We start from the raw sequence: 25,147 nt of genomic DNA on the forward strand, positions 1-25,147 counted from the left end.
TAATGTCGATAACAATGTCCTAAATTTATTAATATTTTTTTTGGATTTTTTTTCATGTCGAAGGTTGATAATTAAACCGAATACATGAGTTCGTATTAGCACAAAAAGAAACACACATGCTTCTCAATCCGTATGAGCATCCCAAATACAATCTCATCCATCAAGATCTTTTCTTAATCTGTATGAGTGGATCAAACGAAATCTGGTCCTCCCATCATTTTCATTTCGGATTCACTCGTTCTAAAAAAAAAATTTGAGGCATTTTTCACTCATTCACTCATTTTTTACTCACTCATTTTTTCCTCAATAACTCGAACCTAAATCCTATCCGTTTTTCTCTTTCTGTATCTCTCCTCTACTCTTCCTCTCCTCCACAGATAACCTAAATTCTATCCGTTTTATTCACTCAACCGATCTTTACTCATCAACGCCATCTCCTCTACCTCTCTTCATCTGCTTCACCAAATCTCTTCAAAAACCCTAATTGGATCACTCATTCAACCTGAAATACCCTTTTCAGGAAACTCAATTGAACCTTCTACAAAGGATAAATCATGTAATATCTACTCTATTAATGGTGATGACGGGAGATCGATCCTTTTAGTGCTTACTCAGTCTTCGATCTCCTCAGAAAGATCTCATACAGTTGCAAAACTACCAACCGATGGAAACAAGATTTATCCAGAGAAAGTACTCATCCTTGATTCCATCGTGAGTTGAAATTTCCGTGGGAATCTTCCTCCGGATGAGATATTAGGGTTTAAACTAGAAACAATGGAGGAGAAGTTAAATAGTGAAGTGATGGTGAAAGGCTTGGATTATTTTCCATCTGGAAGTGTTATTGACGGAATTTCTGCTGCTCTTCTTGCTCGTTGTCAAATTAAGAAGATTTGTGCAACGTTATGCGTTACCTGGCCCCAAAATGGTTATTCTGTAATCTCTTATCTTAAATCTGTAGTTCTTAAAGATGTTTTACCTTGAGTAGTGTTGATTTAGATTCTGATTTGGTTAGTGATTCTCGTCATGAATCTGAATTGTACACCTGAGATAAGTTTTCGTTACATGAATTTATGAATTTGATAGAATACAGAATTAGAAGAATTTAGATTTTCACAGAGAAATTTCATGGTTTTTTTTTTTGATTATTTGAAATTCAGGTCCATTCCGTCAAAGGGTTCATCTTACTTTGGAAGAAAAGAAAGTTCCTTACCAGATGCGTTTGATTGACACTGCCTACTAATTTTGTAATTTCTTATAAAAATCTTTAAATTTCCACTGAAAAATGTGTTTACTGTTTGATTAGGTTTTTGGAAGTTAATCCAGAAGGGAAGGTGCTCGTGATAACTAGCGAAGCTGCAATCTGGTAGTGATGCTGAGAAGAATGGGGTTTGCTCTGGTGAATGAATGGATTGCAGTTAGGTGATGTTGAAGTGTATAGAGCTGGATTGTTTGTGTTGTCTCAATAATGGCTAGATGTATGTTAGGACAGGTACCAATTACAGGTGCTGAGATTATATGGCAGCAAGGTGCAATGGTTGTGCTGCAGAGAATGGTTAGGTCATGAAGGAGATGTTGTGATGCAGGTGGAGTTGATGTTGCTGCTTGTCAGTATGGTACTACACATGATTATGCAAGTGATGCAGATGCAGATTTGGTGATGGTTGAGCTGAGAACTATAATGGTTGTGAATTATGAACACTGGAGATGATGAGAGTCTGCTAAACCAATGATTTGAATTGTGAAGGTGGTGGTCTGAGACATTGCAGGTGGACTGTGGAGTGAAAATGGAGGTGTTGGCGGCCTATGGTGTTCAAGGGTTACAACTGCTGAGACAATGATAAGTTTTTGTGAGTGATGCTGAAGAATATGAAATGGCTGTGTGTTGCAGAAGCTACACCAATGATCTGAATTGGGACTGACAGAGATGGCGCTAGTTGCAATGAGTAATTGAATGAGATGTGTGTGAACTAGAATACTAGATGTATGCTTAGGGTTGCAATGTATGAAACTGAGTTGCAGGTGCTGGCGTAATTCTGGTGATACTGTAATACATAGTTGAGCTGGTAGAAGCAAATTTATGTATTTTGTTTTTGGTAAATAGATGGTTATTAAAGTATTACAGATTTAATTTTGTACCTAAATTCTCAAAAAAAAAAAAATTTTAAAAAAATCCAATATGTACCACGACTCAGAATTAAAGTTATCAACGAGCTGACATACAACCCTTCCCATAGTTGTCAACAAGATGACATACAACCCTTCCCACACTTGTCAAAGAACTGTCATACAACTCTTCCCATTGTTGTCAAAGAATTGACATACAACTCTAACCATAGTTGTCGACGAATGTGCTACAACCCAAACAAGTGTAGTGTAAGAGTTATTTTCACAACCCAGATATGAGTCGTGTTAGGCATTAAGAAGAAATTTTGAAATACATTCACAACTGAAGCAAGCATTGTACAAAACTAATCGACAACCATGTTTACGACTATAACTGAAGGGTTGTAAAGATTTGAGGATTTTCTACAACCCCCTTGTGCAACCTATCGATAAACGTCGTCGTAGACGTATGACAACTCTTTTCGGGAGTAGTTGATCACTGTTTTTTCCATAGTGACACAAAGTATTTGGAAAACTGTGTGGCGCACGGTTATGGCTTTGGTATCCTGGCCTTCTCAACCTTAGGGGAGCTTGTTGAAGATACTATTATCTTTTTGAAAAGGTTGAAGAATTATTTGGTGAATAATGTGGCAAGCGATGGTTCTGGTGGTTTTCTTTTTCATAAAAAAGGGGTGGCCATTCAAAAGGGTGTTGGAGCTCAGTTTGTGGCTAGACCCCGTTCAATCTTTTGTAATGCTTTGGTTTTCCGATTTTATTTTTATTTACTCAATAATCAATGATAAATAAATAAAACAAAATAATTATAAAGGTGTGCTTTCCGTAACGGTTAAGAAGTTCAAGACACCAAAGAGTTCCATAAGATTGACGTTTATTCCAGACACAGCTGTTTAATCGTTGGCAACACTGAAAATCAAAATCAGGGATTTAGGCCATAAAAATTGTCTGATTGTGTTCTTTACTCAATGATCCAGTATCGTTCTTGATTCGATCATCTTGAGTAGCCTGCATTTTGAGCGAATGTCACATGAGTGCAAGAAAAAATCCCTTGTTTGTATAATCCCAGTACAGCAGTACTGTACTCCCTAATTTTTAACGAGGTTAGGCGCTGGTGTATTAAATTTTGGGTTCATGGGCACTGCAGTGAGAGGCGTGCTTTTAAGAGGGTACATTCAAATTTCAAGGGTTAATTAAGAATACGGACGCAAACAAGGCTAGGTTCGTTTACCTTTCAAGAGAACCAAACAGATGACCCTTCTAAATAACAAACTTATCTTTGTTTGCATTAGACACCGTTGCATTCATAATATCGGGTCCCTTCAAAGGAGATAAATGAACATAGACGTGTATACGGACTCATTGATTCACGGACGTGAATTTGGTCTCTTTTTTAGTCTCTATATAAACTTATATCAAGCATCTCAGTGTCTTCAATAAGTCGATCACCCCAAAAGAGGAAAAAAGAAACCGAAAATCAAAAGATTATTTAGATAAGTATCTGCAATTGTACTTGATGAAATCAACATCAACAACAATGGGGAAAAATCTAGGAATGAGATTTAAGAGAATAGCAGAAGCGTTTAATGAAGGAGCTAAGGCAAGAATGTGTGCAGAGAGTAGCGGAAGTGAACATTCAGCAGTAGGGGATAATACTACTTCACCTGATGATCTTTCTGACTTGGTTGATTCGTTTCTTGAGCGAGGATATGATGATAATGAAATCGAGTTTCAAGAGCATGAAAAAAAGGTAGTTAAAGTTAAAGAGAAGAAGAAAGGAGCTGATGATGATGATTTGGATGAGTTTATGGATGATTCTGAAACTAAAGATATGTTAAAAGACCTGTTATTAGGATTTGGAGATGGTGATTCTCAAGTTAGAAGAAAAATTCGCGATGAAACCGAAGTAGCTTTTAAAGATATCGGAATGAGTTCTTCTGAAGACGGATTTAAGAGACGATTAATGACTAGATTACGTCAAAGAGGTTTTGATGCAGGTAACTATTTACTTTTTTTTTTGTCATTAGAATTTATATAAAAATGCCACACACTCGAAGGGTGCGATATTTATGTGTTTTTTCTGTATGTATTGACATTCAGGTCTCTGCAAATCGAGATGGGAAAAGACGGGTCGATTTCCAGCTGGAACCTTCGAGTATGTAGATGTGATTGTCTCAGGAAACCGTTACATTGTTGAAGTAAATCTTGTTGGAGAATTCGCCATTGCTAGACCAACGAATCGTTACATTACTTTGCTTGAAGAATTTCCACAAATATTTGTGGGGAAACCAGATAAACTAAAACAAGTAGTGAGAATAATGTGCGAGGCTAGTAAGCAATCGTTGAAGAAAAATGATATGCACATTCCACCGTGGAGAAGAAATGGGTATATGCAAGCGAAATGGCTTAGCATGTACAAGAGAACGATCAATTCTGTTGCGGGTATGGTTGTGTCAGGTTCGGGAACTGGCAGACGGTCGGTCGGATTTGACACAATTCCAGTACCTGTAAAGGTCTATTATTGTAGAGATGAGTTAGAGCGGAGAAGGGATGTGGGAATGGGTAAGAAAGTTGGTCGGTTGGGCCAATTATTAATTTGATGGCATCAACCATCAGATTGTTAGTTTGTCAGTTTGTAAATGAATGAATAATTGATCTAGAATCAGAATTCACTTGGTTATTTGGATCCCCTGACAAACAGCCCGTTCTAGAAATGATAGCAAAAATTGAACGATTTTTTAGGTAACATGATTTTTTTGGGGGACCATGGTCCTATTAGGTCGCCTACCCTACAATTTCAAAGGATGTCCTAAAATTATGAGATTACTAATTTGGCCCTTACCCTAATTAAAATTAACCATAACTTAATAACTGTCTCTAATTTAATCTAAAACAAAACCTAAACTAAACCTAATTCAAAACCTAAACTAAACATAGCCGCACCCAAAAAAGGAAAAAAAGAAAATAATTTTGAGGAGAAAACTATTCTCCCTCTTATTCTTCTCTTCTTCCCCATTTCAACGTCATCTTCATCGATTAATCGTCGATTCATAAAATTTTCATCGTCGATTAATCAATCGACTATAAGAATGGTTCTTCGAAAGAAAACCAAAAGACTCCCAGGAACAGGTCCCCCATTAGGACATCTAGCAAATCAGCCAAGTGATTTTGAGATTCATAAAGAAGTGGAAGAGCCAAGTGAATCCATAATCCAGTATAATAGACGCAGTAAGAAGCCTGATTCTTCCATGGGACCGATTCGCAGGTATTTCCCGAGAAACCCTTTTAATTTGATTTTCATCGATTCAATTGATTAGAAATCATCAAAATAGGGTTCAAATTGAAGTAACAATGTTTAGTTCGGTTATAGCGTCTTTTATTGTTGCCCCAGTTTCTTAACCGAACTCCATGAAACGAAGAACACGAAGAACAGTTCGGTTTTTTAGGATTGAAAACTAGGTTACCGAACTCGTGAGTTCGGTTGTTTCGCAAAAAATTGCTGAACTGCCATGTAACCGAACTATAGCCATATTACCAAAAATAGGAAAAAAATCCATGCAACCGAACTGTTTGATTTTTCCCAAAATTTCTAGTACCCACACTACCGAACTCTAGCACCTTTGTTCGGTTGTTTCGCATAAATGTTTAAAACTGCCATGTAATCGAACTGTACCCTTATTACAAAAAAAAATAAAATTTGGCCATGTAACCGAACTGTTCTTTTTTTTCCTATATGTTTAGTACCCACATAACCGAACTTGTTCCAATATGTTCGGTTTGTTTGCAAAAAACTTTGACAAACCGAACTCTTGGCTATTTACATATATATGTGGAGTTCGGTTTTCTCGAAAAAATAATTGAGTAACCGAACTCTATTTACATTTAGCGTGATTTATGGCGTATTGTTTATCGAATTCCTCTTTTGCATCCGCTTGTTCATCTTCCGGTAGCTTACTAATCTCTTCCAATCCTTTCCTCTTAGGTGGACAAGGTTGAGGCTTGCACCTATTCATCACATTGCACCATATATGAAATGTACAAAGCATATTATGTGCTAATGGGAAGACTTTCTATATTGCGTTCATCAATGCTACGTCATTGTCCGTCATGATAACCTCGGGGATATCATCATCTCGGTAGATCGCCTTCACTTGTTGTAGCGCCCAAGTGTAACTTGGTTCTTGCTCGTCCTTTAGAAAACAAAAAGCAAAGGTAAACGGTGACTTCGTCGACGTACGACCAACAATGTTTAACAATGGCATCTCGTATTTGTTTGTATTGTAAGTGCAATCCATTATAAGAACTTCATGGAATGATTGAGCCAATTGAACACTCTTCGGATGGGCAATGAAGAGATGAGTTATTTCTTCTTCCGGACCTACCTTCTTTTGAACCGCGTAGCCTTTCTCTTGAGCCAAAAAAAAATAATTGTTGCATTACTTTTCTATCCTTCCATTCATTCCTTTTAATCGTCTCAATTGCATTGTAAATGGTGTACAAAGATGTTACGTTACCCGGGTTATCTTGCTTTAATAAGCGAAACATTGTGGAAGGTGGAATACACAATTTCCTATACTCAGCTATTTTTTCCATTTCTCGAGGAGTGAGCCTTGCGGCCATTGCATGCCCTTCAATATCATCCGGACGAGGGTGGTTATGACGACCTACCACCTTATCCATAGCTAGAAACCATTTCGTCGTTAATTTTCTCTTGCTAAATACTAGCTTGAACGGACATTTGATTTTCTTTGAGCACGTTGTGTTCTTCCTCGTCGTCTTTCCTTTATACTCATAACCCTTCCTCTTGCGACTAACATCGGGATCTCCACTTCTCTCACAAACCATTTCAAAACGAGTGTTGCTTTCTTTTCCATTCAAAACCAAGACGCAATTGACTCTCTTGGCATGTTCTCTAGCCCAATTCTTCGCATCAATAGGTAAGTCAAATACCAACTCATTCGCATAGTGAGTAGATGTATCTTCGAACAACATACCAATCGGAGAAGGTTGATCATACATTTGTATAGGTTGTGATTCCATCTACAAGAAATGTAACAACATCAATGCAATCACAAATAAGTTCGGTCACATAATAATTTTATCGGGGAAACCGAACTCATTGTTCTGTTGGTTAAGCAAGTTGCAAAGCAACCGAACAAATAAAAGGAACCGAGTTCGGTAACATGTGAATTTTATCCCAACAACCGAACTAATAAAAGGAACATAGTTCGGTTACTTTGTATTTTATGTAGATAACCGAACTAGACACTGGAACTTCAGATTTTTTTTGTTTGTTAAGTTCTATTGGTTATGCTGTTAGGTTCAAGTTTGCGAAACAACCGAACTTATTAAACATAGTTCGGTTAGATAGTTGGTACATGCCGTTTGCGAACCAACCGAACTGTATACACTTAGTTAAACTTTATTTTTACGTAAAGTTCGGTTAGTTGCAAACCAACCGAACATAACACTGCATCTCAGAACTTCCATTAATGTGGAGTTCGGTAACCTGCCTGTTTGGATAAAGTAACCGAACTACATCTTCAAATGAGTTAGGTTACTTATTCATCTCACAAGGCAACCGAACTACACCTTCAGAACAGTTCGGTTACATGTTCTTCATATAATGTAAACGAACTGTGCAAAATCCAGTTCAAAAATTTACATTTTTGGGGAAGTTTTTACCAATTCAACATACATTATCTAAGTTTGGAGCATACCTGTTCACCCAAATACTCTTCCTCCGGTTGTGGTTGATAAAATCCATCATTTTCATCTTGAGTTTCATTTTGGGGAAGAATACAATCACCATCTAAGAAATAAGCCAAATCCGGATCATTTTGAAGATTAATAAATATTCTAGGAGAGGATGGAGATGAAGAATCAGATGAGTTTTCATCACTTGAATACTCAAAGGGGGTGAATTGGAATTTTTTTTTATTTTCCATGTTTTTCTCCTTCATCTTCTCTAACTCTACACTCACAATAATTCTACTCAACTAATAATAAACCCATCTTTTAATTTAATCTCACTAATTATTTTTAACAAAATCATTTCACTAATCATAACCTAAATTAATTAAGAGGGTAGATTAGGTATTAATAAATAACTAGATATGTGGTGACCTAGAATTACTTCTAATGTGTTTACCCAAAATAAAACCATGGTCCCCAAAAAAACCATGATCCCAAAAAATCGTTCCAAAAATTTCAACAATGAAATTGGTAGAAGACCCAAGTCCACCTGCAGGCTTTTTGGATAGACTAGAAATCCAATCCACTCCTTGTAAGATTTCTTCAGTATCTGATTGTTTCTTATTTTTGTTACCAATTTTATAAATGATTTTGTTAGTATTGGCCTATTTGGTAATAAAATTTTATGATTTGGCAGAAAAAAAAAATCCTTTTTATGATTTGCCTGATGTGCGTACTTTTGGGATGTTCAGAAAGATTAAATTTTGAGGTCACGGGTCGACAAGGGCTAACATATGTGGTGGCACTTCAGGGGAACAAAGGTGAAAGCTTTGTGACTATACATCGATTTTCCTTATTGTTCCTTGCTAATTAGTAGAAACTAAAATGTTGTTGTTCGAGAGAGATCGGTCTACCTTTCTGCATACGTATGGAAAATGTTAGCTATCGAAGAATGAATAACACATTATCGTTAATTGAAATATTCAAGTGCTTTTAACATTTTGAGCTTGAATCCTACTTCGCTATATAATTCGACATTTAACTATTTCTGTCAAAAAATTGTTCTTGAATCCGGCGAGAAGTCTGCTCGAGGTTTCTAAACAGCTAAACCCTATATGAATTCAGTTTTCGGCAATAAAAAAAATTTCATCAAAACACACTGGAAAAAAATGATCTGAAAATCAAACAAACGGTTTTTCTATATCCACTCTAAGCTTTTGTCTTTAAAAACAGTTTTTTGTTTTGTCTTTTGTCTAAGATCAAAAAATTGTTTTTCTCACCGAAAAATAACAAATTCAGCTAAGAGCAAATTCCTCTAGAGCCAACTAAATTAGTTAGACCTAATTTTTCCCATTTTGGGAGTAATTTCTTCCCAAATTTTATCATGTACAGTGTTCACTCACTGAACATGATGAGACGAACAATTATCCACATGTTAGGCATGCATCTACCTGATATTGAGGGTACTAGTTGGTTGGAAAGAATAAACTAAAACAAATCGATCGAGATTAAGCCTTTTCAAATTTGTGATAAGTATGACTTTATGCAATAAGGAGCTGAGTAATAAAAATACGTATCTGAAAATATATGCCAATAGATAACCAATCTTGGGATGTAATGCAAAAATGGAGTAGACCTATATGTATGAATGCAGTCTGTAATAGACTTCCATATTTATCTTAACCTTGTTTGCTTTTAAAATAAAATTTGTTTCTTTGCAGGAAAAAATAAAGTAGAGCTGTAGAACTCTTTTTCTTTTCTTTTTTTCTTTTTGAGGAGAAGGTTGAAATGTATTAAAGAGAAAAATGTATTAAGGCAAACGCCCCCATTTGACAAGTTAATTAACAGACAGATATCCGAAAGAGTACATCTTGGTATGGATAACAGGTACAAGTACAAGCTTTAAAAAAAAACAAATAGACTCCTGCTACGGGTGAAACGTGACCTTGATCCATTGACTAGTATATGCTACTATATGTATATACATAATTTATCACTCGCCACGTGTCAGAAGGTTTACACGTGGAGGACACACAGCTTCGGACATCAAGGCATGATGCCACGTCTCAACACCCAAGAGGCATCTGTCATCTACATATGTTCATCAGCGACTGATCCGATGGCTAAGAATCAAGGAGCACTGAAAGAACGAGCCACCGTGAAGTACTGAAGAATACCCATAGATCTGCTTTATCCCATCTTGAGGAGGATACAAGATCAATGGTGAGGATTGGTCTCACTGACGAGGATGTGATAGGGGAATCAGACATCTGTCTGACGCGTGCAGACCGCCCCAACCACCCGCATTAAACACCCTAAGTATATGGTACGTGTCAATTAGTCTATGGAGGAGAAAGAGGTGATCCATCGTAATCATACATGACCGTTGGAGCCATCGGTTGAGAACGAAGATATGAGTGGGATCAACACTAAGATCAAGAAGATAAGGTTATAATTAACTCTGATAGTGGATCCCATGTAATATTCCTATAAATACCCCTCTCCACTGAGAGAGAAGGGGTCGACCAATTTTTAGTGAGAGAAGAGAAGATCATAGGAGAGAGAAATAGGAAGAGTAAGTATGAGTCTTATTTCCCCCTCTGCTTCGCTATTCACACAGAGTCATTTTGATTATCATTGTAACACCTAAAACTCATAGTGAAACACCAACCCCCATGGACATAGGCCTTAGTGCTGAACCACGTAAATCAGCGTCTCATTTATATTCATCACTTTATTTTCTGTCTTTATTATTATGCTTTGATTTATTATACTTCTCGAACTTAGGAATAACTAAATTACTCCCCATGACTAGACAAGGACGAGCCCGAAGGCTCTGAGTCGATGAGTCATCGTTTCAATGTAGTTTTATTTATGATTTACTCTCCTTTATATGTGCATGGGTAAACGCGAACATTGTTTTTGAACACTTGGATACTCTCGTTATTTCTGTGTTCACAATATGACGCTAGAAACAGGGACTCTATCCTGGTAAAAGATTTATCTTATCCTGTGATTTTACCCATTTTTGGCTCCCTGTGCTATTCTTTAAATAATAGTGTTCGGATTAAGCTGACAGTCAAAATCGTTCTTTCAAAAACAATTTTCTTCACATGATTAACAATTATTTTATCCGGATTTAAGTAATACTCATAAATCTATACTTTTCTTAGAAGTTATCCTTGTTTTCGAAGCTTAAAACTCACAGATCTACGCATTTTCTAGAGTTTTCCATGTTTTCCGAATTCGAAACTTATGGATCTATGCTTTCTTTAGAGTGTTGCACACATTCCATGCTTAAAACTTAAATATCGGCACTTTTCTTAGAATTTTTCACGTTTGTCATACTTAAAACCGATCGATTTTCACTTCCCTTAAAATGTTTTTCAGATCTGTGAATAGATTTATGTTTATAATTATTGGATCTTCCCTTTCAAAGACAGTTTTCTCCTTTCGCGATCCCTCCAAAGCTTTTGGTGGAGTTATGCTTATGACCTTCAAATTTGAATTAACTTTACTAACATGACCCACTTGGATATTGGATTTTCGATGATGTTCTACATGTGCAGTCAAAGAGGTCGAAGATGGAAAAAACGAAGGATACGGGAAAAACCAAGGCATCGTCCAAAGAAACACCAAGGACGACACCAGTTATGACGCGCAACAAACAAAAGGGTGAAAAGACGAAGATACCAAACCAGAAGCCAGATGCAGCGGAAATCACTTCACCCCAAGATGTCAACATTGAGACGACGGCAGCACTCAAACTATGGCATCCAAAGCTGAAGCAGCAAAGGAAGCTGCAGCTCTCCGTGCTCACCAACAACGAGAAGGATTTGCGGAATCAACGATGCAGCAGCCAGCCCTTGGGATGCCACCAACAAACGATCAGAACCAGACTCTACCAACTTCACAACCGACGCTTCCACATGTGGAATTACAGCTGCTGAATTCCGACCCACCTCATCCCTTAATCCAAAAATTTGATGAGGATCGCACTATGTCAATTGGGGGGCAAGGGCGGGTCGTAACTTCAAATCAAGGATCGAATCATTCCCCCCAACTGATAGCGGAGCTTGAAAAATTGAAGAAGAACCAGAAGACATATGCAGAAGTTGTGGCATTGCTAGCCCGAGAAAACCAAGAGCTCAAGGACAAGATTTCCCAAAGCATTGGAGCAGCGCATCAGCACGATGAAGCAAATTATAAAGCACCATTACCGAACCATGACCGTAGGATCGTCATGAGAAATCCTGAGCCATTGACCGAGGAGAAACCAGAGGAAATAGGTCATCAGACCCAGATTACGTGCCATAAAATTCAGACTATTATGACAGTGAGAACCGAAGATCAGAACAACCAACAGTCCGAGAAGACCACCAGCGTGCAATGGAGGACCTCCGTGCTGAAATGATGGCAGAAATCAAACAACTGAAAGCAAGACAAGGAGGAGAAAGACTAGAAGAGGTGATGAAAGAAGCCAACACCACCCCATTGGTCCCACATCTGTCCAGAGCTCTCATTCCTCAGAAGTTCCATATCCCAGCGTTTGAGTGTTACGATGGATCCAGCGATCCCGCGGTCCATCTTCAGTATTACAATAGCATGCTGGCACGATGGGATCAAGATTACGCAGTACTCTGTAGATATTTCCCTTCAAGTTTGAAAGGATCGGCCATATCCTGGTTCGATAATCTTCCACCCAACATCATCGACTCCTACGATCAGCTTACTGAGAAGTTCTTGGGAACATACATGTACAAAAAGGCTGTTAACGCAGGGATGGACAAGTTATTCTCATTGGCGATCGCCTACAAAGAAAAAACCAGGGAATATACTTACAGATGACATAAGATTTGGCATGCGATAGGGAACGTAGATCCGGTGGTCAACATTAACTGCTACAAGTGGGGATTGGATAGGATGAACCCGCTATTTTTCGAGATTCATGGAAGTGTTCCCACGACCGAAGGAGACCTTAGAGTAATCATCGAAAAGAATGCCAGTCTAGAAGAGACTCAACGGGAAAAACCCAGAGTCCAGGCTCAAAGATCTTATTGGACGCATTCGGTAGAGCAGGCCAGCAGGTCAAAAAGGAGCGGTTCCACTGAGCGTCCTAACGAAGATAGGAGAGGACGAAGAGACGATCGTCGGCGAGATGACCGGAAGTTCGAAGATCAAGTTTACACGAAGCTGAACACCAATTACACTCCCATCCTGAGGGAAATCAAGGATCGGGAAAATCTGGAATGGCCATGGTCCAAAGGAAAACTACCCCAAGGACCGAGAAGTCAAGGGATTACTGTGAATACCACTGATTCAACAGGCACCAAACCGAGAAATGCAAGAATCTCAAGATAATGATCCAGAAGCTGATCAACGCTGGTGACCTCAAGCAATACATACAGAAGGCTGAAACCGAAGAGAGGGCTAAGCGAAGCAAGCAAGTCCAACTCCCAGAAGTAAATCGAATCATCAACACCATCTCTTGTTCCGAAGCTACTGGACCATCGCTGAATTCCCAGATAGTAAAAAGGCTAAGAAAAAAATTCGAGGATTATTGCAAGTTGTACAAGATCGATGGGGTAGAAGTGGACGAACATGAGCATTGTATGAACGCACCTATCAATTTCGATGACGAAGATATCGAGGAAGACATGGAAGACCACAACGATCCCTTGGTCCTCACATTACCCGTGGCGGGATGCACTATTAGGAAGATCCTCGTCGACTGAGGGAGTTAGGTTAATGTTCTGTTCTACGACACGTTCAAGCGGATGGAGTTGAACGAAGGGCAACTTATGTCTTCTTATTACACCATCTACGAATTCAATGGGGCACCGACAAAACCCTTGGGAGATATTGTTTTACAAGTGGATGCAGGACCTATGAAGGTTGATACTCGATTCAGTATAGTGAACGCTCCTTCCCCCTACAACGCTATCATCGGCCGAAGATGGGTGCACAATCTCAAAGGAGTAGCAGCGACCTATCATCAGTACCTTAGATTTCCAACACCCGAAGGGGTAATGGAAATAAAGGGAGATCAGGTCACCGCTTGAGAATGCCAGGATATACAAAATCAACTCAATAACGAACAAGATGAGTAACGTAAATCCTGAAGAAACCGAAACAAATAGGCTTACAAGGAAAAAGCAATTGACCTTTATCTCGAAGAAGTCTCCGGAAAAAGTCTAACGAAGGAAAGCATCGTTATAAACACCGAAGAAAGCACCTTAACAACTAAGGGGGCTGAAGAGCCTACCAAATAGCAATTAAAGAACGTCCCTCTCCTAGGGGAACCGAAGCCTACATTCACATCTGTGGAACCCCTGAAGAAGATCAATATAGGGACCGAAGAGAACCTGAAGATGATCAAGATATGGACGTTAATGGATAAAGAAAGAGAGATGGATTTAATCAAGTTACTCATGGAATACGCGAACATCTTAGCGTGGAAATTAGGAGACATGCCCGGAATCGACCCGAAGATAATCCATCATGAACTTCGTATAAATCCATGCACCACATCCTTCAGGCAAAAAGTACGAAAGGTAGCACCAAAGTATCATCAAGCCATTGAAAAGGAGCTCCGCAAATTGTTAGAAGCAGGATTCATCAAGGAAGTCAAATATCCAACGTGGATATCGAATATGGTCATAGTACCAAAAAAGAACAGAGGAGTAAGAATATGCATCGATTTCACCAACCTCAATAAGGCATGTCCAAATGATAGTTACCCGCTCTCAAGCATCGATCAACTGGTGGAAGCCGTCGAAGGATACGAAGAACTATCATTCATGGATGGATATTCGGGTTATAACCAAGTATCCCTTGCAGAAGAATATCAACAACATAAAGCATTTTACGCCCCGCACGGCCTCTATTGTTACACAAGGATGCCCTTCGGAATTAGAAATGCAGGGGAAACATACCTGAGGATGGTTGATGCTATCTTCAAGCCTTGGATTGGGAACACCCTAGAAGTCTATGTTGATGATATGCTTGTCAAAAGTAAGTTGCGCAAGGACCACCATCAAGACCTGAGGGATATCTTTGAAGCAATGAGGAAGCACAACATGAAACTAAATCCGGAAAAATGCACATTCGGCGTCACCTCAGGGAAGTTCCTCTGATACCTAATAATGAAGAGGGGAATCGAAGTAGATCCCGCTAAAATCCAGACCATCGTAGAGATGCCATCCCCGAAGAACCTGAAAGAATTCCAAAAACTCAACGGATCCTTAGCGGCTCTGGTAGATTCATCGCCAGGTCATCGGACAAATGCAAACATTTCTTCAACATCCTCAAAAAAGGGAGAAAGTTTTGATGGACCGCAGAATGCGAAGAAGCTTTCCAAAAGATCAAAGAATATCTAGCCACAATCCCGATCCTACCAAAGCCCGATCCCGATGAGGCATTGGCTCTCTACATAACAGCAACATAGGATGCAGTCAGCGCGGTATTGGTCAAAACGAACACGAAGATAGAGCATCCAATTTATTACGTCAGCAAGACTCTCAACACGGTAGAAAAAAATTATACGAAGATCGAACAACTCATCTTGGCACTAGTATGGGCAACCCAAAAGCTAAGAACTTATTTTTTGACTCACTAAATTCGTGTTCCGTGCAAAGCACCATTGGAGGTTGTTCTCAAGAGCGCTGGGAAAGTAGGAAGGATAACAAAATGGAATACTCATCTCGATCAGTTCAACATCATCCATGAGATCCAACATTCCCAAAAATCGCAAGTCCTGGCGGATTTTCTAGCAGATTTTCCCCTGGACAATGATGAGGAAGTGAGGGGCATACCAGAAGCAGAGGACGGGAAAGATCCAGTTGATATTCTCGAACCCACAAGACAAAGACGATGGGAGGTCTTCGTTGACGGATCAATGAATAGAGAAGGTGCGGGCATAGGCATCGTAATCACCACCCCCACTGGAGAAAGGATCGTACACGCGCTGAGGCTGGAGTTCAAAGGGCATACCAACAACATCGTAGAATACGAAGCTATGTACATGCTCTTCGTTTAATAATAGAAATGGGAATAACCGATGTACGCCTGACAAGCGATTCACAACTAGTCATACGACAAATAGGACTAGAATACAATGTCTACGACGAGACCCTTTCAGCGTACATGGCCCTGGTCCAGACTCTCGCATCCCAAATACTTAGCATCAAGTTCGGGCACTTATGAAGAAGAGACCTCAGGCATGATGATACTTTAGCATACATATCATCCATGTTGAAAGATGAGAGCGTCAAGGCAATCAAGATAACGAGAGTATACGAGCCTTCAATTACTCCACAAGAATCCTTCTCTACAAATCGTGAAGACGATGTAGGGGAGGATATCGCTGACGACGATGTAGGGGAGGATATCGCCGACAACTTCCACGAAGATGACATTATGACAAGGGCAAACGAAGATGAGGACTTCAACAACGAAGAAGACTGGAGAACCGAGGTTCACGTCTACCTCAAAGAAGGTTCGCTGCCTACAGACTTGAAGCAAGCCAAAAAGATACAATCAAAGGCGGGAAGATACGATCTTCGTGATGGAGTCATACAAGAAATCCTTCCTCAGACCACTAATACGATACCTGTCAAGATAGGAAGGACATCGTATTTTGAAGGATATCCATTATGGGGACGCAGGTAACCATAATGGAATGAGATCACTGGCGGATAAAGCAAAAATGCAAGGATACTATTGGCCACAGATGATACGAGATTTTGCTAGAATGTCTAGGAGTTGCGAGGAATGCCAGCGGTTCGCTAAGAAGATTCATGCTCCTGCAACGAAGCTGAATTTTGTAGATAGTCCTTGGCCCTTCTCAAACTGGGGAATAGATATCGTTGGACCCATGATCGATGGGTCAGGGAAAAGACGATTCTTGATCATAGCTACGGACTATTTCATCAAGTGGGTAGAGGCCAAATTCCTAGCTAGAATCCGAGACGTGGATGTATTTACATTTATCTTTCAAAACATCATTTGCATATTTGGCATCCCCGCGGAAATTGTCTCCGACAATGGCAAGCAATTACAGGGGAAGAACATATAATGCTCTTTGATACTTTCAAGATCAGAAAGAAAAAATCAACCCCCATCTATCCCCAGAGTAATGGCCAGGCCGAGGCTACAAATAAGACCCTCACTCTTATCCTCAAGAAGCAGCTGGATGAACACAAGGGAAGGTGGTGTGAACAACTACACAACGTGTTATAGGCATACCGAACAACTCGAAGGTCCGCTACCGGAGTATCACCGTTCCTCCTCACTTATGGGGTCGAAGTCGTCATCCCAACAGAAATCATCAAGCCAACCACAAAGATCGAATCATGGGAGAAGAATCTCACAACGGACATGATGTTAGAAAGGCTTGATGATCTGGAAGAAAGAAGAGAGACGGCGCTACAGAGGATGGATAATTACCAACGAAGATTAGCAAGGGAATACAATAAGAAGGTTAAACTTAGAAACTTTGTAGAAAGACAATATGTGCTGAGAACTATACCCCAATACCAGCGAGAGAAAAAGTGGGGCAAGTTAGCACCATCATGGGGAGGACCTTTTGTTATACATGATATCGCAGGAAATGGATCCTACTACTTGCGTAACCTGAAAGGAGAAGTCCTCAGACACCCGTGGAATACGAAATATCTCAAGCATACTATCCGTAAAAGCAGCGGAGTTCTGCATCTGCGTGAAGAGAACCAGAAGAAGAAGACAGCGTACCCGCTTGACATGTTTCTATCTCTGGACGAGGAATAACATACCTCACCTTATCAATCAAACAAGCCTTTTGCAAAATTATTATTGGAGAAAATAACCATATACAATCTCTCGGGACTCCCCTATCAGCATCTATGAATGTAGGACCATGGGGAAGGCTTCCAGCAGAAAGAAATAACCAACCAATCAAAAAGACAGTGGTTCAGCGGAATGAATGCATGTAAATATTGCAGTAACGCATTACATATCCGGGAACGCTGCATCAACCCCCACCGTCTGGTAATCCTCTGGCCAAGGGTTAGCCAGCGGGGTGACAGGTCCAAAGTCAGTAACGAAGGTGCTTATCCTCGTTATTGCCATCAAAAATTCTATACTAAATTTATTTATTCCTTCAACTAGATTTTCTCATCGTCTAAAAGAAGTAATTGAATTAACCATGCAGATAAATTAGAGTTGTACATATCAAATAAACGATGAATCATTCCATAAAAGTTGATTACAAGTTCGGGAAGTTAAACAAGAAACACAAAAAACACACTAAAACAAAAAAGGGTCTGAAGCCAAGTAATCAACAAAGATCAACTTTCTATTACAAATATGGAAATCTACTTCCCCTTGGAAGAACCAACGTGATCAGTAGGGTCCTTCTTTTGAGGCGAAGGGACACTTCCGCCCGAAGAAGGAACAGAAGAGTAAGCCAAGGGCTCAGGCGTAGGAAGACGAGGGTAGTTCTTCAAGATGTTATGATCTTTCAGAAGACTCTGTTCGATCCTGGTTATGGTCTTTTTAATTTATTCAGCCAGTTGACAACGAGCCTTGTGTGCAATAACGGTGGCCCTAAGTTCATATTGTGATAGCAAAGAATGCAGTCGAGCTATCTGCTTAGCTGTCTCCTTTGCTGCTACGTCCCAAGACCCAGCCAAACCCTCATAATACTTAGTCTTACCCTGATGCTCCACTAAGGAAGATTGATCCTTTTCAAGCTTTTCATTTGCAAGGTTAAGTTGTCCCTGGAGCTCTGAAAAAGAAGAAGTAATTAAGTTAGAAAAATAAAGTTACGAATCCATTCACGACCAAACAAATATATACCTTCGACTCTAGCCGAAGAAATTTCATATTCATTAACTACAACATCCCGGGCTTCGTCAAGAAAATCATACTCGTCCGAAATTTTCTTATAATCCAACCGAAGATTTGTGAGAGAAAACTGACACTCATCCAACTCTACCTGCTTCATGGAGTCTAGATGATGGAGGCGGTTAACTTCGGTGCTCATTTCTTCTATCCCCTTAGTAAGCCTATACATATTGACTTCAAGATCCTTCTCAGATTCCACTAAACGAACCACATCAACCCGAGAAGCGCTAAAGGAATTACTAAGAGCATGGGCCTCAGATCTGGCATCATCCCTTTATCGAACAAGTCGTTGTATATAATCCTTGACTTCAGGGTCATGAGACGAACGAGCTTGGCGCAAATATTCTTCCAAGTTTATTACCTTGGTCTTTAAACTAGAAATATCCTCACGAGCCTCACGCAGATTCTCACGAGTCCACAGTAGGACACCGTTGACTGGCAACGATCTGCATATCGACCATTTGGATCCTCCTCTCTCGCCACTCATCCACCTGGACATTATGCTCGTCGGCCCGGGCATTCCACTTATCAGCCTCATCTTTAATTTCCTGCACCAACTCTCTGATCCGAGAAGCCCGTCGAGTCCTATCATTCCGAAGCCATGCTAACTCTCTTCTGATATCACCCGCTGAAGATAGGGAAGGGAGACTCAGATAGCACACTAAGAAGACGAAATAGAGAGACGAAGAGGAGAACAAGGAAAGAAAACAAACCTTAGGAATATGAAGCATCGTTACGAGCCTTCTCTAGATCACTTCGAGGAAGTGCAAGCTCAAGACGAAGCTTCTTCTCTTCAGCACCAAGATGCTCTTTCCCCTTCAACATATTATTCAAATCCAGTATCTCCTTGTCCTTAGCAACAACGAGTGCCTCAGATGCATTCAACTCCTCCTCTCTATGACGAAGCTTTAACTCCAGTTTAAGAGCCTTCTCCTTGAAGAACTGGTACAGAGTATGGTTGCAGTGTTCGCTCCTCATCATCTACATCGAAAAACAGGTAATGACTGTTAATAAAAGGACTCATCACATCAACCAATCCAAAGGGACCTACGAAAACTCACCTCAAGAATACGCTGCTGAGGAAAACCATACTGATACTCATCGGCTATCGCCATCATATTAGCAATGGAGGACGGTGAATCGACTAGAAGACTGGTAGCAGTAGCCTTTAAATCCTTCTTTCATATTTCTGCAACCTCATCGTGAGATGATAGCTGCATTCTCTGGCGAGTGAAGGCATCAGAGTTCTTCTCACCAGGAATTACCGGAGCAAGGTTAGGCACGAACATCAAATTTTTCTTCATTAACAAGTTAAGTATAACATCATCACCGTCATGCATCATGGCTTTTTCGAAGCCTTCCGAAGCATCGGTGGAAGCCCCCTCATCAACACCGTTCTTGCGACCATCAGAATTTTTCTTGGTTTCAATTTCCTTGTTAGCAAGGGCTTCAACGTCCTTACCATCAGAGCTATCTTCCTCACCAGCTGTCTTCTCACCTTCCCCGCCAAGAACATCCCATTCATCATTTGGCGAGACCAAAGAAAACTCCGCAACTAACCCCATAATAGTGTTAATGTCCACCGGACCACTAGTGGAATAAATTATACCAAAAGAAAATTCTTGATTAGGGTTTGTCGACTGAATCTAAGCATCCATATTACCCTGACCTTCCACCGATCCAAGGGGAGGATTGTTCATGGGAACATCAGACATAATCTTCTCCCCACCAGTACCATCACCACCAGGGGCAATCTCCTCATCATTAGCACCACCATCGGTATTTTCATCATCCCCGTGATTATGAGGAGAGGTCTCCGTACATTCCTCATCATCGGTAACATCCTCTTCTTCCTCAGCATATTCATCGTTCACAGGGATGGTAACCTCATCAGGAACATCTATCTCCTCCACAGCAGCGGTGGAAGACTGAACTGGGCCAATCTTCTTCTTCTCCTAAAAACATGATACTCAATATATCATCACGACAATTAATTTCTCCATACTTCGAGTTATCTCAAACTAAGAAGAAAAGGGGCAACATAAGGGACCATACCATGACAACGGCAGTATCCTTCGGGAGAGGAACCACATCGGAACTCTCTTCTTCATCACCAGCATAATCAAAGTTCATGCCAGCAAAGTTTAACCGCCAGGGGCAGAAGTCACCATAACAAGTAGGATCACTCTCACGAGGCTGGCTACCAGCAACAGGGCGCCATCCATGCTGACTAGGTACCCAACCATAAGCCCAAGGACCGATGACTTCAATAACGGTGGCATGCCACTCATAATCATGATCACGCTTGAGCCTCTCACGATTGGGAAAAAGTTTTTGTTGGGAAGTCCCCTCTGTACCAGGAATGTAGCGAAGCTTTGAGTCACTTACCTCGCTTAAAAGACGAACTTCACCATGAGGAGCAGCAATTGTACGAAAACCGACACTCCATTGATTACGATTTCTACTATTGACATAATCTCCAAAAGAGGCATTAAAGTTTGCAGGAGTGTACAAAGCCTTTTTAGCGTGATTAGGAACGTAGCACATCATCATCGCCTCACCCTTACTCTGAAGATAACATTCTTTCAGCGTTCGAAGATAGTTTCCACTCAACTGAACCACCGAGCGACAATGGGTATTATGAGTATAACCTTCGCGACTGAACCACCAAGCGACAATGGGTATTAGGAGTGGAACCTTCGCGACTGGAAAGAGCATCGTAATAAAAAGAGTCCCCTGACCTATACAGAGGCAGCATCAAACCAGCTTCGAAGGCCCCCACCGTGGTAAGAAAATGAAACTCATCATACTTATAGTTTGTGATCATATCATAAGAAAGATCATAATCCGGTGCATAAAACCTAACGTCAAAAGCTTCGAGCTCATGTTTCACTTTGAACTCTTCAAGGTCCACATGCTTAAAAGTGACCTTCTTCTTGGCAACTGGAACACTTCGTATGGCTGAGACAACGAGGACTCATATCCGCACCTTTTCTCTTGGTCGAGGGTGTAGTTGCAGGAAATCCTACACTACACCCCTCATATGATTTCTGATATGATTTCAAAGTTGTTGTAGTAGTAGAGTTCGTCTAAGACTTGTGAAGGTTCGATTTTTAAATTTAATAAAAAAAATATACAAATAATGTTAACAATGGTGAGAGGTACTGGGACTAGGATTCCACCAAATATTCAAATTCATGCGATTCACCTATTTATTCTAAACCATTATAGCTCATTCAACAAGTATTTTGACTCTATTTCTTTGCCTAAGGTAGATTCTTAAAATATTAATTGTAAATCTTAAGCATGGCATATCAAAAGAATTAATCCTAAGCATAAACCATCAAACGAAATGACAATTAATTAAGATTTTTTTTTTTAATTTTAATTCAATGCAAATAGTCAAATAAAGAATTAAATGAATTTACCGCATGATGAATTTTGGTTTCCTCCGTCGTCCCAGCGTTGGGTTTAACTCATCATGATAAAAACACGCTCAAAAGATTTATTTATAGCTCAAATGGTGTTTACAATGGAGAGAAAAAGGTGTGAAACTGTAATCTGCGACGCACAAAAGGCGTTACAGAATAAACGATAAAACCTAGGTGTTGTAGTCACTATTCCGCTGTCGCTGAAGAACTGCCGCAACTGAAGGTTCGTTCTTCGTGTTCTTCATGTTCATCATCATCAGCAGCAGCAGAAACCGAGTTTGGGAAAACTCGAATTTCTTCTTCTCTGGCTCTCCTCAGCCCCCCAGACTCTCTACACCACTTCTATGATACCTCAAGACCCTTTTTATACACCTACAACACAAGAAATCTCCTCCATAACTCGAGATAATCCTCTCTTTACTCGGGTGATAAAAAATATTTTCGGGAAGATTTTCTTCCCTGTTTTATGATTTTCACGCGTTCTCAGCTGTGTTTCTTTCCTTTTATACCTTCTTCACGCTCTAGAATATTGATTAAGTCTTCCAATCACGAGCAGTACACGTTTAAACTCGTGTAAGTTTGTGTTTATCCTCCAACTCACTGTTTGGATTAAACCAAGTTATCCAGCCAAATTTGATCGAAACAAACACCCATACCAGCTTTTCTATGACATATCACATCTACCCATGAAGTTTCAACGATTGAATCGCACAAAAACTCCTCGAAAATCCGATCGAAAAATCTGCCTGTGAAAAGAAATATTTTCCCGCCAAAATATTTTTTTGAATTTGTGAAGAAGGTCACCCCTTATCCAATGGTCACCCCTTATCCGTTGCTGGAGTCCAAATAACACATTCCTTTGGGGTGCCTTAAGTAATTTTTCTGGGGTGTTTCCAGCATTTTTTCTGGGTTCCTCCGGCGCATTTCTGGGGTGTTTTTAGTCTCTATCCTGGGGTGTAAAACACCAGTTTTCGAGCCAATTTCGCCGCAAGAGCTTATTTTTCCAAAAACATCTATTAAACATAAAATAACACAATAAGTATTTAATCGAGTCTAACAATACAGAACATTGAGAACAAAATAGACACATAAATGCGTCTATCAAATACCTCCAAACTTATTATTTGCTAGTCCTCGAGCAAAAATAAAATCCTAACTCACTTGGTGTCCCTAGTAACTGAGTTAATCTCGAGAGGGTTTACCAGAGGTGTACCCACAAAACCATTACTTCTAATTGGTCACAAGTATCCAAAGAGCTATGAGGACATACATATTCTCAACATATCTCCAAGTAACTAGAATGCCAGAGAAATTAAAGGTGTCAGCTCTAAAGCTGACTGAAGAAAAGGGGAGACACATCCGCAACACTGTTAGATAAAGAGATATCCGCTACACAGCTAGATAAACATTGTAAGATGCGTCCGCTGCTTTACAGCTGGATAAGATTAGGAGAGAGAGAAAGATGAGAGGGACATCTGCTACACAGCTGGACTAATTACGTGTGATGAGTTAAACCAGTGCTAGAAAGATCTTGTGCCAGATTGAAAGAGGACTAACAAAGCAACCAAATGTATCTTTCTTCGACTCTTTCATAGTGCTCAGTAGAAACAACGTCTTCTTCGGTCTCCAACTGTTGATGATAAACTATCGAACCTCATAGAACCTTGACAATTAACTCTTCTCTTCGATTTCTTGCTTGACTTATAAATTTCTACTTCCCTTTGGCCTTATTGAACAAAACGTAACGATGATTTTTTTCATTTTTTTTTTTTTTTTTTTTTTTTTTGGAAACAAAAATTACAAGACAACAATTTACATATCCATGAGAGAAGGACTTTCAAAACTTGGATCTTCGCAACTTGTGATGTCTTGGTATCATGGATTCTAACAACTTATATTATTTGCTCTTATAACTTCAACTTTGATTTTTGAATTATTCTTTTCTATTGTTGCTTCTAAACCTAAAACGTCTTCAACTTTCTTCATAGATTTTGATGTCGCTCCGCTTGTTGATGATGATAAGTTTCTACTGAGAGAGAGTAGCAATCCAGTAACTAAGACTACATTGTGAGGTTTTTTTGTCTTTCTGGTATTTCCTGACCTACTTGCCTTTCCCTCATGTATAGTTAGGTCCATTACGGTTACCCTCTAAAAGGAACAAGTTCTCTCCTGAATTTCAAGGATCTCAATGTCTTTTTCTCTAATGTCTCAAAAGGTTGTTATCCCTAGCATTCCAATTTCTATCTTTTCGGTGAGAAACAGTATGTAAACTTAGCTAACCGGATACCATGTGACGCTAGAAGTTTCAAAAGTGCAACTAAAAAGTTCTTACCCACCCCCAAACTTAAATCTAACATTGTCCTCGATGTTCTAAAGATAAAATTAAAAGCATGAACAAGGAGAAACTGTTACCACTTGAAGAAAAAGAGTTAAGGAAAGATATTACCATGTTGCATGAGCATGGTTACCTCCCAAGAAGTGATAATTTTAAAGTCTTCAGTCAGACTTAGGAAAGGATTAGTCAACTCGAACCGTATAACAGTAGCCGGAATAACTGTGGGTCTTCAAAACCAAATAGAGCTGACCAAAGGAAACTGCAGTAAACCAAGAAAATGAACAAGACTAGCATGCCCTTACCAAGTTTAAGACAACTACATCTAATTGGGGTTCAGGTTCAGGTTCTATAAAAGGGTCTAAATATATTTCTTTAGGCTGCACCTCCTCAAAAGTGAGATCCGAATTATTAGGTCCTAGAGTCTGTAAAAACTCAAATAAAAATTTAGAAGCACATAATAATAACCTAAATAATTGAGGATCCTCTAAGTCAATCAGGTTTGACTTACATAATTGACCACAGTGAGGGTTGTAGTCATTCTTAAGAAAATGTGTTGATTCTAATTTCCTAAAGAATTTAGGTTTAGTCTCACAACTAAATATTCGACACATTTGAAATATAAACGTTCCCACATTTGGAAGAAAACTATTTGGTGGGAAAACAAAGTCAATAAGGGTATCATAGC

At 39.7% G+C, this 25,147-nt stretch overlaps 2 protein-coding genes across 2 annotated transcripts; both read left to right on the forward strand.

Moving 5' to 3' along the window:
* Positions 1-399: 399 nt before the first annotated feature.
* On the forward strand, positions 400-2,116 carry LOC113274164. Its single transcript, XM_026523637.1, has 3 exons — positions 400-933; positions 1,158-1,177; positions 1,526-2,116. The coding sequence occupies exons 1-3, from the start codon at positions 775-777 to the stop codon at positions 1,656-1,658; spliced, it is 312 nt and encodes a 103-aa protein (XP_026379422.1). The 5' UTR covers positions 400-774; the 3' UTR covers positions 1,659-2,116.
* A 1,457-nt stretch (positions 2,117-3,573) lies between these two features.
* On the forward strand, positions 3,574-4,767 carry LOC113274165. Its single transcript, XM_026523638.1, has 2 exons — positions 3,574-4,115; positions 4,219-4,767. The coding sequence occupies exons 1-2, from the start codon at positions 3,635-3,637 to the stop codon at positions 4,716-4,718; spliced, it is 981 nt and encodes a 326-aa protein (XP_026379423.1). The 5' UTR covers positions 3,574-3,634; the 3' UTR covers positions 4,719-4,767.
* The last annotated feature ends 20,380 nt before the right edge of the window (positions 4,768-25,147 follow it).

This window comes from Papaver somniferum, chromosome 4, assembly GCF_003573695.1.
Source record: "Papaver somniferum cultivar HN1 chromosome 4, ASM357369v1, whole genome shotgun sequence".
NCBI classification, from domain to species: Eukaryota; Viridiplantae; Streptophyta; class Magnoliopsida; order Ranunculales; family Papaveraceae; genus Papaver; species Papaver somniferum.